Below are 17,527 nucleotides of genomic sequence, written 5' to 3' on the forward strand. Positions count from 1 at the left end.
CTGATTCTGCTGGACTCAACAGGAGTTATACTGCTGACTCCAGCGCAGCCAAGATTTGACAACGGGTTCTATCCCAGCAATGCCTCAAGCTGTAAGTAGTTTGCTCAAGATCATACCTAGTTTCTCTGCATCTCTGTTTACTGTAGAAGAAGGGCATATAATTAGTTAGCAGAAATGGTATGAGAGTTAAATCAGGTATATTTGCAAAGTGTTTCAAATTTCCATTAGAAGTGCAGGTGAGATTGAGAGTATAAGGATGACAACCATTTAAAAAAAATCAGATAAAAAAGACACAGTGAAGGCAAAAGCACTGTACCTCCTAAGCTAAATACCAACATTATTGCAGCAAGATTTTAATTTTTTTCAATGCACACTGGAGGTAATAAATACGCCAAATAAAACCACTCTGTCCTGGGACTCCTCATATAAATTTCAACCAAGATCTTGAAAATACAGTTTGGTTAAATGTCAGTGCTTTTTGTTCCTTAAAAAGAATGCAATTTAATTCAGACTTCAGGCTTGACTGTCACATTTTGGCTATAACACTTTCAGGAAGTGTAGTATTTTTAAGTTGTTAGCCATGAAGCAATTGACTGTAAATGAACTCCAAATAGCATGCTTGAACCACCTGTTTGAAGCAAAAGGAAGCACTTAAAATAGTTCCTTTACTGTCCAGTTAAAGAACATCCAATTGCTTTTCACAATATAAGTAAGTAGATTATTTTTTATTTCTTGTTGTCCTACTTTGACTCTTCTCTGTAGCATAATATTCCTTCAAAGTCATTGTTAGGAAAAGAAAAGCACAAGTCTTCAGACTTTTCCTATTTATGATCTTGTAAACCTTTCTTTTAGCTAAACTGGAAATTTAAATTTTACTGAACATATTCAGAGACAAAAATTAAAAATATTTTTATCCAGGAGGCCGGCTAAGTTGGCTTCAGATATACCCCAATGAACAGATGTAACTAATGTATGGACCTTGCGAGTATTTGTAGACGGTATGTGGTTCTTCACTGAAATTTTAACACAGACACTCATTTTCCATGTTCTAAAAGTAAAAATGCTGTGGCAGAATTGCTTCATAGCATGTTGTTTCATTCTCTCTGAGCCTGGAGAATCTGGAAACCCAGGGAAAGGGCAGTCCATTACTTGATGAATCTGGTCCCTAGGAAAGGGCTTTTAATTACATTTCATTGTGGACGAGCAATAGGACCATTCATATAGCCACTGAAATAATAAGCATAAATTTAACAAGACAGAATATAGAAGTCTCAGTGCTCTAATCCAAGAATGCAAGGGTGAGCCAAAGTAGCATCTCTGGTATCTACCAGAGATCAGCAAACAACAAATGCGTCACAATAAAACAATTTTGAACAGTACCCAAGGGAAAGTCCCCAAACAGTGATACTTCAAAAGAAAAAAAACCTTCGCTTTTGCTTCCAACTTAGTTTCCGCAAATCTAGCTGGTTTAAACCAGTTTAAAAATTAAAGCAGCATTCAGTTTCTATATTCCAGCTTCCCACTCAAAAGATATATATAGAGAGCTAAAAATTATGTAGTTATGCTGAGACTTAGTATCTAATTCCCACTTAGAACCAGTTGCTGACTTTCAAACCCCTTCCTATCATTGTTTCCTCTTCAGTGTCCTTTTTTCTTACACTGATATTTTATCACTCAAAATAAACTGACAACAAAAGATACATTCAGTTTACTAATGTTCTGTTCATACAATTCTTTTCAATCTTGTCTGATGCTATCAAGCACTATATCAAGAACTTTTAAAATCCTGAGTGTCTTTTTACTTTAAAATGTAAATTTGATTATGTTTTTATATGACTAGATGACCAGACAATTTGGTTTGCTCTTTTGTAATTTTGAAATTTCTAAGAAAGGTTTTGGAGATAGTACCTACAATGTCCATGAGTAATTTCTGGCCAGAAGGACATGAAACAGGCTTATGCATTCATTACTTAACAAACACCTCTGCTGCAATCACAAGAAAAAACGGAGAGATACAAGTCTGGTCAGTTCTTTGCCGCCCACCAGAAAATGCAAGCCAACACAAAAGCACAGAGAAATTATTTTATGCATGTCTAACAGCCTACTTTTTTAACATAAACAAGAGTGCAAAGAATTAATGATACATCTGTTCCCACCAAGAGAAGCATTTTCAGAAGATGGCAGGGCAAACTCCTGAAAAACAAATGCAGCAACACAGGCAAAACTTGCTTGTTCCAAAGGGGTAACTCCAACTAGCCAGCAGACATTTACAGTATTAACATATTCTGCAGAAAAGAAAACAATAACAGAATAGTAACAGTTACTGGACTAGCCCATACTCATCTAAATGGGAATAGGAGGAACCTGCAAATTCAGAGAGTCCCGTCCCCTGTTGTCAGAAGCAAATCCTACAATTCACAGGCTTGCCCAGTTCTGTCTTAGAAAAACTGAAGTCCCCTGCCTCAGTTGTAAGACTGGTCCAGAGCCTCAACAAGGATTAGAAACATTTTTATCACTTCCAGTTTGGTTTTGTTGAAGACAGGTTTGTAAGTCTTTTATTGTGCCAGGACTACCTTTCATGCAAATGGTGGTTCTTTTTCCTACCTGTTTTAGCCGAGATGTACTTATAGAGGGCTGTCATATACTTTCTAAGACCTATGTCTTGGTAAAGCTGCATTCCTCTAAGCCATCCTAGATGAAATTTCCATTTTCCCTAGCTTATTCAAGCAGACTTTCTCTGCTCCCCATTCCACCTGGATGACTTTTTGGAATGCCTGTGGCCAGGCCATGGGACGTGTTGCAGATGCTACCCTGATGGCATTCCCGTGGCAGAGAAGAAGAACTAGAATTCCCAGTAGAGAGCACTTTTCAACCATGAAGTCTGTATCCTATTTTTTTGGTACGAGTTCGCTAGTTTACCCAGGTGACTAATGACAACAGACCTTAATAAGGTTCAACAAAGTATATATTTTTTTCACTCAAAAGCCAACAGCCATACTTTAATTTCTCCTTAGGACAGCCCGAGCTTGTTACTTCATGAAGTATCTTGCCCGTCCATAAATTAATATATATAAAAGCATAGCTGCTACATAAGCAAAAACCATTCCTGCTAAAGAAAGTTATATTTAATGGCAACAGTTGCTACTTTTAATCTTGCTTATTTCAGGCTTCAGTGTCATCCACCCTCATTTTCCTGTGCTGGCAAAATATGCGCACACAGCATCTCTGATTTTATTCACAAAGCTAGTACAAAAGCTACAGCTTTCAGTCATACTAATGGTTTATCCTACTATGCCTGATTTTCAACGAGGTCTGATTTTTCCTTGTATTTTGTTGGCTAACTCACTGTGACATTGACAAACAGAATCCAGCAATTAGACATGAAGAGTTCCTGTTATAGGCTATTCTGTAGCTGCATATATGTATGTACATCTTTACAAGACATATGCACTGTTTATTTAGATTTTTTGTTTGGAATCCAGATATGATAGATGTTGGAAGATGATATGCAAAGGCAGTTCATGAAGAAATAGAAAGCTGAGCTGTTCTGCCTGTTTTTTAAGATAGGTTGAAGGAGCTGTTCTAATTAAAATCTTTACTGGGGCACACAACAGGACAGTTTTCAGTAATTTTTTTGCTTCATTCACATGTCAAAGTGTGTTTTGCCTTACCATATGAATATCAGCATTCCATATCCACAAAAGTTGTATAGTTGATAGTGTCACCCAAGTGTTCAAAAACTTCAAAACAGTTTATTTTTTAATTCACCTTCATTTGTTTGCATTTACTTTTTGGTTCTACTGTGAAAAAAAAATCAAAACTTTCTCCTGAAAAGGTTGAAGTTTGAAGAAAAAATTGTATCATGCAGTTTTGCCAGCTGAGCATGTGGACTCGTCTAGAAGGCAGTCTTTAGCACTGGTCTAAGTAAAGAGTGGTGTCTCACTTTTTGTAGATTTGGTAATTTTTAGCTAAACTATTCTGGAAAACCAGAAAGTTCAGTGCCAATATTTTGCACATGGCCTATGTTCACTATATGGCCTTGTGTACACTTCCATGATGGAAGAAATCACATTATTCCAAGCAAGAGTGATATCTGCACATTGCAGCTACTTTTTGTAGAGCAACTGGAACTTTTCAACCAGTTCCAGATATCTAGCCTAGGATATATCTAGTCTAGGATATATCTAGTTTAGTCTAGTTTTACTATGAAAGTAAGCAGTTCTCTTTCCTCCAAACAACTTGAGTCAACTGGATGAGAGCAACTGAGTTTTGCTCTCCTTTCCTGAGAGATTTTTCCATTCTTTCCTAATCTTAGTATGATGCTCTGACTTGTAAACATCCATGTCTTACATAATCTAATATAAGACCATAGTTATCACAGCAGCATTACAGGAGACTTATCAAGTTCATAAGCAATCAAATCTAATTATAGAGTACCACAGTACTCTAAGAATTCTCTTGGAATTTAATACATATTAAAAAAATAGAGCATACCCTTTAAAAACCCAGTATACTTTTAAACTTTCTAAAATAATTCGTATGTGTCTAACAAGAGTCTTGGCAGTCAGCAGAAGCAATAGTTCCATTATTAAAGTTCCAGAGTAAACAAGGTTTCTGCTAAATGCTTGTATCACACATAACAAACTGTCCCTTTCATAATATTTTCATTGCTTTTTTGTATAGACATTTCTCACTAAAGCGTGAAAAACTACCTCTTGACTTAAAAAAATGATACTATAAATGGTTGGAGCCTTTTCTCTGTTGCAGCAATTTAACAGCCATCTAATTCCATTGATCTCAACAGATTACATAGTACAACTATGACATAAATGCCTCTCTCAAGCTCACGAATTCATGAGAAGTGATGATAAAGAATTACAGGACACCGTGTGCATCTGTATGTGACTTGTGTTCTTCCCTCTTCAGGATCAAACTCCCAGCTGGAATAAAGAATTTGACGGAGAAGAGGGAGACGAACGGAGCAAGTCACAGGAAATGCTGGAACAGGACAGACAGCACACAGAGTATAGTAAAGCGGGTACTTAACACTAGATACCTTCCTCTGTATTCAGTGACCTAAACAAGGCGGCCTTGGATGCTGATGTAGGTGTCTAAATATAGCAGATGATAACCCGTAGTAGAGTGTCTGTCAGAGGGGCCACCACCCACTATGCAGCTAATCAAGGAAGGGCCTTCCAAGGCCCAGTCCAGCTTTTACACAAGGCAAAGGCTAATGTTTCCTAATAACAAACCGAGAAACGTAGCAAGCCTACCCTCGCTGCACTACCCACCCCACTGCTTACACGAGGGCGGGGGGAAATGACACTGAAGCCCAAATAAGTGCTTTTTCCTCATTCAAAGTGTTGTTCATCAGTGGGAAGCAAATAATTTCCAATACGGCAAACAAAAGGAATTGAAAAAAAGAAGTTTACCAATATAAGCTTTGTTTCACTGGTAGCATATCAGGAACTTCTTTGTAGGTTTTTTTATATTAAAGCTGCAAAAGAGACCAGGCTTTTGCTGCATATGGCTTAAACTGCTCTGTTCTTATATGCAGGGCTTTTGTGTCTAGTTGACCATACATTAATTTTTTTTTTAAGTAAAAAAACCCCACAGAACAAACAACAAAAGCAAAAATTTAAGTTAGAGATCTGATATTATTTTCTTACAAATTGCTTCTTGGAATTTCTTCCTCTCAGAGTAGGAGAAAAATGTAACATTCAAAAAGGTCCTGGAAAACACAACATTTTTGGTCTGAACCTAGCTAGTAGATCAGAACACCAGACTGATCATTTCTATTCTTCAGAAAGAACCTGTAATTTTCAACTAGGATCATCCTCTAGTAAAAGTCCTTACAGAGAATTAGCTGTTTGCAGTTAGTCTCCTAGAAATACCTTTTCTCCAGCCAATCCTACCTTTACCTCTGTAAAGTTGGCGCCAGTGCTTGAACAGCAGGGTTTATTACCCTGTCAGGGGGAGGCTGCACTGAACTTTGCCCTGCCATCGGATACCAGTGTCCAGGGAGTAGGTATGGTAGGATCGTGGTAGGAAAAGTGGGAACACTAGGTAATTCTGCTCAAACAGCCAAGTTGTCTGCCAGGGCCTAACATAGAAGGACAAGGGCTTGAAGCCTAAAACAGAGGTGCAAATTGCTTGGTACTCAGCCTGTGGTCTGCTGCCTGCATGCATAAAATTCTAAGGCTCTGATTTTCCAAGTCACTCGGTGAACTTACATAGCTTTCAAGCTGCTTTCAAAATCCAACCTGAAGATCAGCTAATTTGGCTTTTTGTTTGTTTTGTTTTGTTTTTTAAAACATGTTTCAAAATTTTCCTTTGTATGTTTGAAACCTGGAAAGTTATAACTTTTTTTTTTTTAAGTGTCTATTATTATATAGCCACCTACTCTGCATTTATAGTTTGCTTCTTTAAATAAAATACAAATGCTTTTGACTATATTTATGGTATGGTGATAAAAATCTTGTTGCTCTAGATGTGATATTTTTATTATGAAAATATGTACCAGCATTCTTACAAATTCAAGCATTTGAGGCTGCTATGCCACAGTCCATTGAAGGGTTCGTTTGCATGACACTTCATGTCTGCTGGTTTATGCTAGCTAACTTTGGGATAGAGAAAAGCATTGATGGAATGACAAGGGACACCACCATTCAGTACTTCTGCAGATCCTGGTGAAGCCCATGTTGTAGTTTGCTTCTGTAATACAGGAGCTACCTGTTTCAAAGATGGTACGGTTACATTAACATAAATTGCAACCACATGCTATACAGGGCTGACACACCCTTAGCAGTTTGGATTATAGCAATTTTAAAAAGTAATCAATAAGAAAATGTAACTAGGTAAATTATAACTTTGTTACAGTTATTGCTTGTTTGACATTTTAAAGTAGTATAAACATAATGTAATTGCATTAAGTAGTTATAACTTTAAGCTGTGATCCAGATTGACAAAAGCAAGGAAATTCAAGTTTTCATTGCCAAAGCTAAATGCACTGTTATCTCTGCATCAGCTCAGAACCCATGTTGACTTAACTGCCTCTGGTTGAAAGGCATAAAGGCATCTAAATATAAATAAGCACATAAGCTTGAAAAGCTAAAGGATGAAGCACTACCACTAACTTCATACTTCTGAATGGTTGAGTCAGCCAGATAGTCCTCATAAATTATCTTTTCAACTACCACAATATTACCAAACAGAGTTTCTGAAGGATAATAAAAAGAACATTATCTGAATCAAAGCCTTTGATTGTTTCTTTGACTTTGTTATCATATGGAGGTCATGAGAGTAAAGGAAGGTTCTCTTGAAAAAAATGTCAGGAACTTAACAGACCAAGAGGGTGTACTTAGTGGAATTGCTCTAGTGTGTACTTAAAAAACTTTTACTGAAGGGCTATTATTTATCCAGCAGACTTGAATGCTTCCAGAGGAGCAATTTCAGTCTATCATGAAATGACATATTTAGAGTACATTGTATGTTCCAGAAATGGGTCATAAAAGTGCTAATAAAAAAATCATCACTTGGCCTGTAAAGTACCTACATCTAACACTAGTAATTTTGGTTTTATGTACTACCAGCAGTAATGACAATCATACTTTGCTCTTTTAGAGCAGTCTTCATCCACTGATCTCAATGCTCTTTAACAAAAAAGGTAAAAATTATTAACCTCATTTCAGAGATGAGCAGAAGGATGAAGCAACTCCTCCAGGATCACACAATGTGTCACTGACAGAGCTGAAAACAGAATTCAGGTTCTTTACTTTCAATTCAGTGCTTTAGCCATGAAACGATATTGCTTTTCTCAAATTGAATTCTTTCGAGGGAAAAAAATATCAATCGTCTTCACTGCACTGGAAGATCAGTGGAATAAAAAGGCTAACATACTACTCTGTTCCTTTCAGCCCAAATCTTAAATTGCTATTCATTCCTTTAATCTTTCCTAGTTACGCCTACGGAACTTGCCCCTGTTCTCAGGATTAGAGAGACAGAGCAAGAAGAGTCTCTGTCATCCTCAATTCCTTCCCCAGTCATCCTTTTGATGAGAGCAGCAGGAGAGAAAAGTCAGTCCTTTAAGTCAGCAGCCCTCCAGTGTTGTCTCACTAGTTGATGGGGACAGAAAGGATGACATCATTGGGCAACATGGTCTGCTAGTGCCTTTCTCAGTTTACGCTCAGGAAACAACTGCCTTCATATTGAAATATCAGAGGAAGTCTAAATGCTCCTGGGAAACAGATAATCTGAAGTAGTTTACAAAAGCCAACAAACACTCCAGAACTGCTACAGAGGAAAGGGAAATAATCCCTGGATACAGAACTGGCTCTGTGCCTGGCGAGCCGCAGAGTTGCCATCAACTGCCCTCTGATTATCCAGTATATCGGGGCTCCATCGTGCTATGCTGACAAATCGGACTAGTCACAAAAGGTTTCACCACTTCTAGCCTGTGCTGTCTGCAGACACCTGCTAGGGCAACCATTACGGTTGCTGGCTGTGCAGCATGAACTAGAGTAACTTTGAGGAGGCTCTCATCAATCCTGATGACTGGCTTTAGTTAGATAAGATGGCACTACAAAATACACCTTTACATTCTCTTGGAATGTGCCAGAGAAAGTCGATTATACCGGTTTTACCACAGCCTGTAGGCATACAAATATAATACCTGGCTCATTCCTTCTCCTGTCAAAACCACAGGAACTCTCTTCATTGCAGTGCAGCAGTACGTGCTGTGTTTTGCACAGGAATTGCAAAAAAATTTTAAAAAGCTGGTGAGATTGTTAAAATAGTAATTTCCCTGCAATTGATTAAAAATGCCAAATCCATTTTTCCGCAGATCTTGAAAATACAATGTTTTCTTCTATGGAAATATACAGTTTTATTAAATGTTAATAGGTTAGAGAAGCACCACTGAAAACTTTCACTTTAGTGTAACAACCAGAGATTTTTTTATCATAACAAATACAGTGAACGTGAAGTAGAACTGTAGTAAAAAAAAAATTACCTGCAGCTGCTGATCTAGTTCTGGAAATGCCAAAGGGAAATTTTCAGAGGAAGCATCATCTAAAAGGTAAACATGATGTTAAAAGTCAATGTCTACCAAAAAGAGCATTTCAAATGATCTGTTTAATATAGTTCTACATCACATATATTCACAATAATGTCAGGGTCCTGCAAACACCTCCGCATCTGCTTATCTTTCTACACTTGAGATCCTTTAATAAACTCCTTGAAAATACTAGTGGGTTGGCAATAAGAAAATGTTTAGGTGCTGGAAAGACAGAAAGCCTGTTTTGTATTGCAGTAATTAAGAAACAAAACAAAGCCAGTTAGCACAGTAGAATGTGACAATTTAATAAAAACTATAAATCCAAACAATTTTTCTTCCTGAGCTCTCCATTACACTGCAAAGTAAAGAACCGTCTTACTACCAAAGAGTTCATTACTTGAATGAAGGGAAAGATAACTTCCCCATCACAATACAATGACTTGCCAGGGCTAAACCAACAATAATAAAAACCTTTTCTCCCATCACCCAAAGGCAACCACAAGAACACACAAACCAGCCTGGCAACCCTGGAACTAGAAGACTGTTACTTACACAGATGTGATAGAATGGGAAAGGCACCACAAATTTCTCCATACTGCAAAGAAATGCCTTTACCCTAACCTGTAGATAACAATCTTTATGGGCTAGAGTTAGTTCATTCATGACAACAAGCCAAACTGTGTCTTTATTTATTTCTTTATTTTTAGTACAAGCTTCAGCAAAGGTGGGACAGGCTGTGCAAGTTACGTCAGTGTTGTGATGTGGACACCTGCCCACTAGTAGCTGGACTGAGATCAGAAATATGAATCATACTTGGTAGCGTCACAGCTAGCCACTGCAATATTTCTTTCTCAGTGACTTTCACACTATCAGTTTTGCATTGGATTGTGATGACTGTTTATGCATCTTACTACAGGTTACCGGAGGTGAAGAGAAGGTTACTATTAGCTAGCTTACAGAGTCAGTTATTTGTAATGTGTCAAAATTAAACAAGGATGGCTCTCATAGGAGAAAATTGCTATCATAGGTCAGATCCTGCAACCTGCTCTATGCCGGCAGAGTTGTATGCTACAACAGAACCTCAACAAGATTAAGAGGACCACATATCAAAGCAGGATTCTGAATATACTTTAAAAGTACAGACTAGGATTTAAATTACTTGTCAAATATTTGTTATCTCTTTATCCTTCCCTCAGTGGTCCCATAGCAAAGTAGGTTAGAGGGAAAAAGTAAAATAAGTCACCTTATCTTGTGAAGAATAAACATACTGGCTAACACATGGTCAGAGCCTTACTTTAACTAGCAGACTTAGCGCTAGGCACTTCTATGAAGGGGTGCCCAGAGAAGAAAAAAAATAGTGATACAGAGGGCAAAAGCAAATGCTGTTGAACTTCCTCAGGGAACAAAGTGAAGTTCTATATTTTCATTGGGTAGGGGTCTTGCCAGTATTATCAAAAAGTCATACCCGTCTGTCCATGTTCCCCCCCAGCTTCATTTTTCACACCATGTCCCAAACATTCCCATTCTGGAAAATAATTAAATTGCTTTAATTGTATAGAATTGTATCACACTGATATGCAGCTGTTTACCTTTGATTTGCTGTTGCTTTCTTGTACAATATTTAAAAATAGACTAATATTCTAAAAGAAGAAAGATGAATCACATAGCAAGGCTAAAAGGAAGGACGGAATAGGACTCAGTGCGACTAGGGGTACAGCTGCTCTACAAATATTTGGCTGAATAGCTGTTAAATATTCTGACAGAGATATTGGACCAGACTCGTGGACAGCAGTTAAGCTGCTATTTGTTTTGACAATTCCAGCCATACAATCTTTGGTACAGTAGCTTTAAGGAGAGGCCTCAAACATTTTTAACTTAAGAAAAACAAAGCAAAAGCAACCCCAAGAATTTTAAAGAAGCATCAACCAATATTTAATTTTTCACTGCATCAGATCTTAATAATACAACAAAATTAATGCAGTGTCAGAATATTAGAAAATATATTGGATTATCTTCAGAAAAGAACCACTAAAAAAAAGATTGGAAATACTTTAAAAAGGATGGAATAGAGAAAGAAATTACTATAGAGGAAATCCTTTCAATAAACAGATGTTCCCTGCTTATTTTTTGAACTCAAGTGACTGAGTCAATGGTACTAAAAATAGAACATATTGGTATCCTAACCATTATGGCATACCATAGTACATTTTATAATGGGCCTGCCCTAGCATCTATTGAACAGCTGCTAGGTTTTTATTTAGTTATGCTAGTTTAAAACTTGTTTAAATCATCATCTGATGTATAGAACATCTTCGAGAAAAGTTGGGGACTCCAGTGGTTTGAAATTTTTCTGAGTTTCTAATTCTCTTAGGCTCCTCTGACATTTTCAGCTGAAGTATTTAGTTACAAAAATTAACAGAAATCCTCACAGCTAACTGCAATCTTGTTTTCCACAAGAAGAACAACAAAAAACCTTACCCACAGCTTCCAATGAAATAAATTACTGCATCAGGTCAGTCTGTATTTCACTGTTGTCAAAGTAACAACCACAACAATAACAACAAAAATCACTTGGTAAAAACTAAACACATTTAGATTTCACACAAGGGGAAAGCAAATGACATCAGCCATTTGCCTCCTAAAATTTTTTTGAATATGTTTTCAGAAAGTCAAGAGAAAAGATAAAAACTTGCATTTTCTTCCAAAAGAATCACTATTGCCCTTACAAGCCTGAATACTGGGTGTTACACAGGAGATCAAACAAAATCACATTGGCTTCTAGCCTTAAAAATCTATGACTCTGAAAACGAGAAACATTGAAAGTGTCTGAAATGTCAAAGAAAATGTTCTGAAGATCAAAACACTCACATAACTATCTCCTTATCTGTCTGTATTTGTTCTTTTCTATTCTACATCTCCTTAATCAGACCATAGAATTCAGAAATATCTCTTTTTCTCCTTTTCTCAATTTATTATCAATATTTAATGAATGCCTAGATTGCTATAGGGAATCACGGATATAATCAATGACCACCTTTATAATAGTTAGTGGCTTTTCAGTGCCACAAAACCCTGAAAATTACTAGGCTGATTCTTCACCAGATACAAACAGCATCTCACCCCTGTGGTCACTATTTTACTGTTCCCTTCCCTGTCACTCATAAAGAAAAAGGACTTATAATTCAAGCTGGTTGTTGAAAACACATTTTGTTTAAAAATAAAAATTTAAAAACTCAGACACTGCAACTTGCTGTACCTGAAAATGAGTCAAGATTCTGGTCAAAAGAAAACAAGAAAGGAGGAAAAACGTACACGTGAATGTCATGGCCACCCCAGCAAACTCAACAGCTCTAACTTGTGATGTGAAGGAGTCCGATCAGGGACTCTGTCACAGCCACCGAAGTTAAAGTATCTGTTGCATGATTTCTAAATGAGTAGCACTTCCTGATTTCCCATAGATCCCGAAACTAATTTTGAAGGTCTATATTTAAAAGTGCACTAAAGGTAAAGACCTGTACCCTGATTACAAGATGAACTCTCTGCACATACAGCTGATGTTTTTTTAACCAAAGACTTGGTTCATGTGTATGGAATAGTGTGACTTTCATGGTTGTTTCATCAGGTTCATACATACGCTTTGCTTGTTGCTGAAAACTGTGATTATAACAGAGAGAATCTGACGGAGGGTCTCCGGGGAAATCACTTCCTCCTTTTGCTTTCCATCACTTGAGCTAAGACAAAGTACCCTCTATGTCAGAGCCAGCTCTCTGACCATTCCTACAGCAAAACTAACAGCATAACAAAAGAACAAGCTCCCAAAGCATGCTGCCCAGCCAACGCACCTTCATGCTGAAATGGTGCAATAGGCAGCTTTGTGTAAGGACGGCAAGGCTAAGCTGCCCAGCCTTCGCTGTCCGGGTGAGCTCTTGTCTATCTGCTGACAGCACCTACTAATACAAACGTGAGATGGGCTTCTGATGTGTGGTACAGAGATCCACACAAGCCATTTGATTTAGAAGGCTGAACTGTATTAAGACTGATTGTCTTCATACAAAAGGCTTACTTCTTATCAGTGATGTCCTGATGCATTCGGTCCCCTGGTACATGCTAACGTTGAACATTTGAGAATGAATCATGCTTTCTGGAAAAATTCACTTATCATTTTCTGGCCTTCTGGAGATTTCAATAGCCCAGACCTCCATGATGTAGACAAACGAGAAAAATCCCTCACACTTCGCTGTCTGACCAACAGAATGTCCGGTACAATGAATATAATACCCCAGTCTCTTCCTATATGACTGCTCCATTCAGCTGAACTGTGGGCTATGGGCAATAGTTAATGAAGAAATACTTCAAGAACAACATCTGATTTACTTGCGGTGTAAACTCACAAATTACAGTTTCTCTGGGATCTTCACAAAGATAGACAGAAATAGAACATAAAAATGTAAATGTGTTGAAAGCACAATAAGGTTGCTAAATCAAGCACTTGAAATTTAGGAAATGCCAATCACAGCTCTGCTTCCTTGAGTGACTGAGTTATGATCCAGTCTTTAATTATACAATCAGGTACTATTTTTTTCTCCTACATGCGTGGGCAAGTGTATTCAGAACTCTTCCTCCTAAACTAAAGAATTAAACTGGTAACATAAGTAGGCTGTTATCCTGTAAGTGGATCAGTCCTTACACAGGAAAAGTGCTCAAACTCAACCGCAAGCACTGCAACTCACAGTGGGACAACGCTGGCAAACTGCATCGGGGTCCAGCCTTGGCCCTAGGAGGGCAGTGAGATCCAGCAGATCCAGCCCTGATTACTGACAGACATTCACAGACTCATCAAATTTGTCCTGGAAGGCTGTGTGGCTAAGTGACTGCGACTTGGCACTGCTGCGTGAAGCTCCCAGGCTTCTATTCACAGCCCTGCCTGACATGACCTTACACAACCTCGCAGTTACCTCACTCATAAAATAGTGGGGAATGGTCACTGCCTGACCCAAGAATAGGCTATGAAGGCTTGCTCGATAATAAGAGTTGTGGACCTCCCAGTAATAGAAATGGCCCATAACAGAAGAGATAGGAGCAAACCCCTCCTATTCCATATACCTTCACCTAAGCCTAAAGCTTCCTCTGATGAATGCACAGCCACTATCCCTTGGAGGGTATCTCACCTAAGTTCCTGTCTAATTTCCAAAAGATCAAGCCACTTACTTGTAGGTTGGGTGTACTTTTAGAAAACCAGCTTTGTAAATTTTAGCCATATATTAGCAATTCCCACTGGTTTTCAACCAATACATGCTGGAAAGCCTCTGTTGCCACTACAACTAAAATGAGGATGGAGTAGGGATTTGAAGGTTGCTACTGAAGAAGCAACCATTGCAAAACAGTCTTGCACGATCAACTAAAAAAGCAAAAAATTCTTCATGGTTGCTAGGATAACAAAGGCATAAAGAGGAGTAAAATAAGTCATTTGCTATGCTTGCAAAACTATTACACTGTTCCACTGTCTGTCAGTTTCATTAGAAGATGTATGTTTTGCCTTTGTTATCAGTGATTTTTCTGGAGAGTGCTATCAGAGGTAGACTAATTTCAAACAAAAGAAATTACTAATTTCAAACCCAGTCATTTATCACCACATGTCACTAGCAGAACTTTTCAGCTAGATTCAAGCTTTTTTTCTAGGAGGGAAGATGAAGCAATGTTTACCTACAAACCTTCCTTTAGAACTATTACACAGAACAAATCCACTTGCCTAAATTTAATAAAGTTCCTGTTATAATCATTGTATCTTAATATGTTCAGTAAATAAGAGTGATACAAATTAGGACATATCAAATTTCATTGGTTTAATTAAATTCATGTTGATAAACTGCAACAAACTTTCTATTTGGGAACACTTATTTAAATTTTGGAACACCATATTTAGTTCAACTTGCATTAGTTTCCGAATGATATAAGATAGGCTGAAATAAAATGTTTCAAATTCATCAATTTAAACCGGTACCTTAAGTCAAACTGGTGCAATACGGTGTGCAGACACACCCTGGAAAACCTGTGTTTGATGCCAGCTTAGTGAACTTGAGTAAAAGAGACAAACATAGACATCTATATATACAGGAATAAGAGATACACAATAAAACTGTCTTCTTATATCGCACCCGCTGATGGACTGCTCCTGAGACTTTTAAGGAACTGGTTAGCCTACTTTCACGTTAAAAATACTGCACAAAGCAGGCCAGGATTTCAGTCATCAGGTGTTGACTGACAAATACTGTAACAATCAAATTATTTCTTGTACACTCAGGATAAGCCAGCTCCGGTCTTGTAGGTCAGTTAACACAGAGTAATCTCTTCTCATGAGTTGAGAGCAGTTTCTCCTTTCACTGCTCCTCACACCCAGTGCTTGGTTACAATCCTAGCCAGTGAGATAATCACCACCCAGAAGAAACATTCCGTTTCCCCTTTTTATATCTACGTATGCTGTCAGTTCCTCCTAGTAAGCAGTTGTCCAGCCCCCGGAAGGAGAATGCAGCCTTTCTTGCTGAAATCTGTCACTGTGCCTTTCAAGTGAGGTAAAATTTAAGGAAAAGCTTAAATCAGATTCCCTCACCACTTAGCCCTGATGAAGAACTTTTTGTATATATACCCCAGCAGTACACAAGCCTCACCTGATGCTCTACTATCACACTTACAGCAGGTAACTCCTGTTTGAACTGAAACCAAATATCCTTGTCAAGGAGAAAAAAAGATTCAAGAAATATAAAAAAATAAGGAGGGGAAAAAAAAAAAGCCAAGTATAGAATACCTAAAGGTCTACCTGTTAAATGTTTTTGCAGCTCATCTTAAAAGAAAAAGTTCTAAATACTTATTTGTATTCTCTTGATTCAACTGTGGTTTGCTGGAAGTTTTCAAACCTGATGAAAGTTTATTTCCTTTGCTTTCTTTAAATATATCGAATATAATAACCATGTTCAGGCTTATCACTAAGAGCAAGAGTGGAATTCTTGTGACATGGTAAAATGGTGTGTTGGTTTAGACCTCCTGGTAGCCCTCAAGGGGATGTGATGCAGAGAACATGGCACTCGCTTTACTGGTTGCTATTTAGTTTTCTAGTACTCACAGAGATTCTGGATTGCATACTTCAGGAACACTTGTATATATACATTAAAGGACTCAAAATTATGGAAAAGTTTAACAAAATGTAGCAAAAAAAGATTAACTTTCTGTAATTGAGTTTATTTCTCTAAATGTTAAGAGAGAGGCTGGAATTATTAGCAGGATAGAAAAGTAAAAAATAAAATATGATGCAATGTTAAGGAAGCTAGGCTTCCTGCCTTTCATGTCCTCTTCTTCCAAGCTATTCACAACCTTGTCATTTCCTACTGCCATCTCTTGTCACAAACCACTCTACCCTCCTTGATTTTCCCATGGTCTCAGCTTTCTCTGACTTGTTTTCAGTGTCTCACATAAGCATTCTTTTTCCATAATTTGTAAGAGCACTCCCCTTTCTTTTATATCTCTCTCCAAGACCTATCTTTGCCATAATTCCTGTAAGAAATTTACCATGTTACTATAACTTGAGAGATGAGAATGATTTCTTATTACTTTCTGTAATAAAAATGTAATTACCAGATTATTTTAATTTATGAAAAAGGGCACATAGATAGCCACATGTGCTTCTTTATATTCCTTGTCCCCATCTTTCTGTGTCAATCAACTTTATGAGCTGAAAATTATGTGCAATAATGTATGAAGATGTTTGTTTTTAAATTCCCTTGCTTAGGGAATGAGATTCTATTTCAGGCTTGTAGCTGCCAATTAATATTACACGACAATTAGCTAGGAAAGGTAATGCATATTCTAAAATATTTTTAAAATGAGAAAATTGTATTCAAGCTGAGAGTCTATTCACACAAAGCTCAGGAAGCAGCCTCACACATTATCCTACAATGCATACCGTCCCATAAAGCACTCATCAGCAGTGGGTTTCAGTTATGCTTATCAGAGATCCTTATATTTCATGCCATAAACACATCTCAACCCTGACTCCAGGCACTCACCTTTAGCAACAGCACAGCCAGCTTTTTTGGGGATGCTTCCCAGCTTCTGATTTACTTCATTTCATTCTGACTTCTACCATTTGGCAACAGCTCTCTAGACCTTAATATCTAAGGTGCAAACTAATAATATTCATCTATTTCAAAGGCCAAATGGTCCATGTATGTACAGGGTATGTTTGGGGAAATTAATGCTCTATCAGCACTAGCCAACAGGATAAGCATCAATGAGATTTCTGCTGGTTTCTCAGATGCTATGTGGGCATCCGTTTCCTGAAATCTCTCACCAAGCTGGGCACGTGTGGCACTTTCCAACCTTCCTGCTGAAAGGAAAGTCTCTTCTTGTTCTACTCTCATCCTCAGTACAAAATATCATTTTACTTTTCTGGTTTTAAAATTCCCTAAAATCAGACATACT

General features: G+C 37.7%; 2 protein-coding genes across 5 annotated transcripts in view; one reads left to right on the top strand and one right to left on the bottom strand.

The window, feature by feature from the left end:
- Window positions 1-17,527, top strand: part of CCT8 (chaperonin containing TCP1 subunit 8) — a 336,809-nt gene that overhangs the window by 288,053 nt on the left and 31,229 nt on the right. The window lies entirely within an intron of this gene.
- Window positions 1-17,527, bottom strand: part of MAP3K7CL (MAP3K7 C-terminal like) — a 31,991-nt gene that overhangs the window by 10,842 nt on the left and 3,622 nt on the right. For all 3 annotated transcript variants that reach the window (XM_069785265.1, XM_069785264.1, XM_009930299.2), the window contains one exon: window positions 9,011-9,069. In XM_069785265.1, the coding sequence (XP_069641366.1) occupies window positions 9,011-9,069 (59 nt within the window). The remainder of the gene's footprint in view (window positions 1-9,010; window positions 9,070-17,527) is intronic.

This window comes from Haliaeetus albicilla, chromosome 6 (assembly GCF_947461875.1).
Source record: "Haliaeetus albicilla chromosome 6, bHalAlb1.1, whole genome shotgun sequence".
NCBI lineage: Eukaryota > Metazoa > Chordata > Aves > Accipitriformes > Accipitridae > Haliaeetus > Haliaeetus albicilla.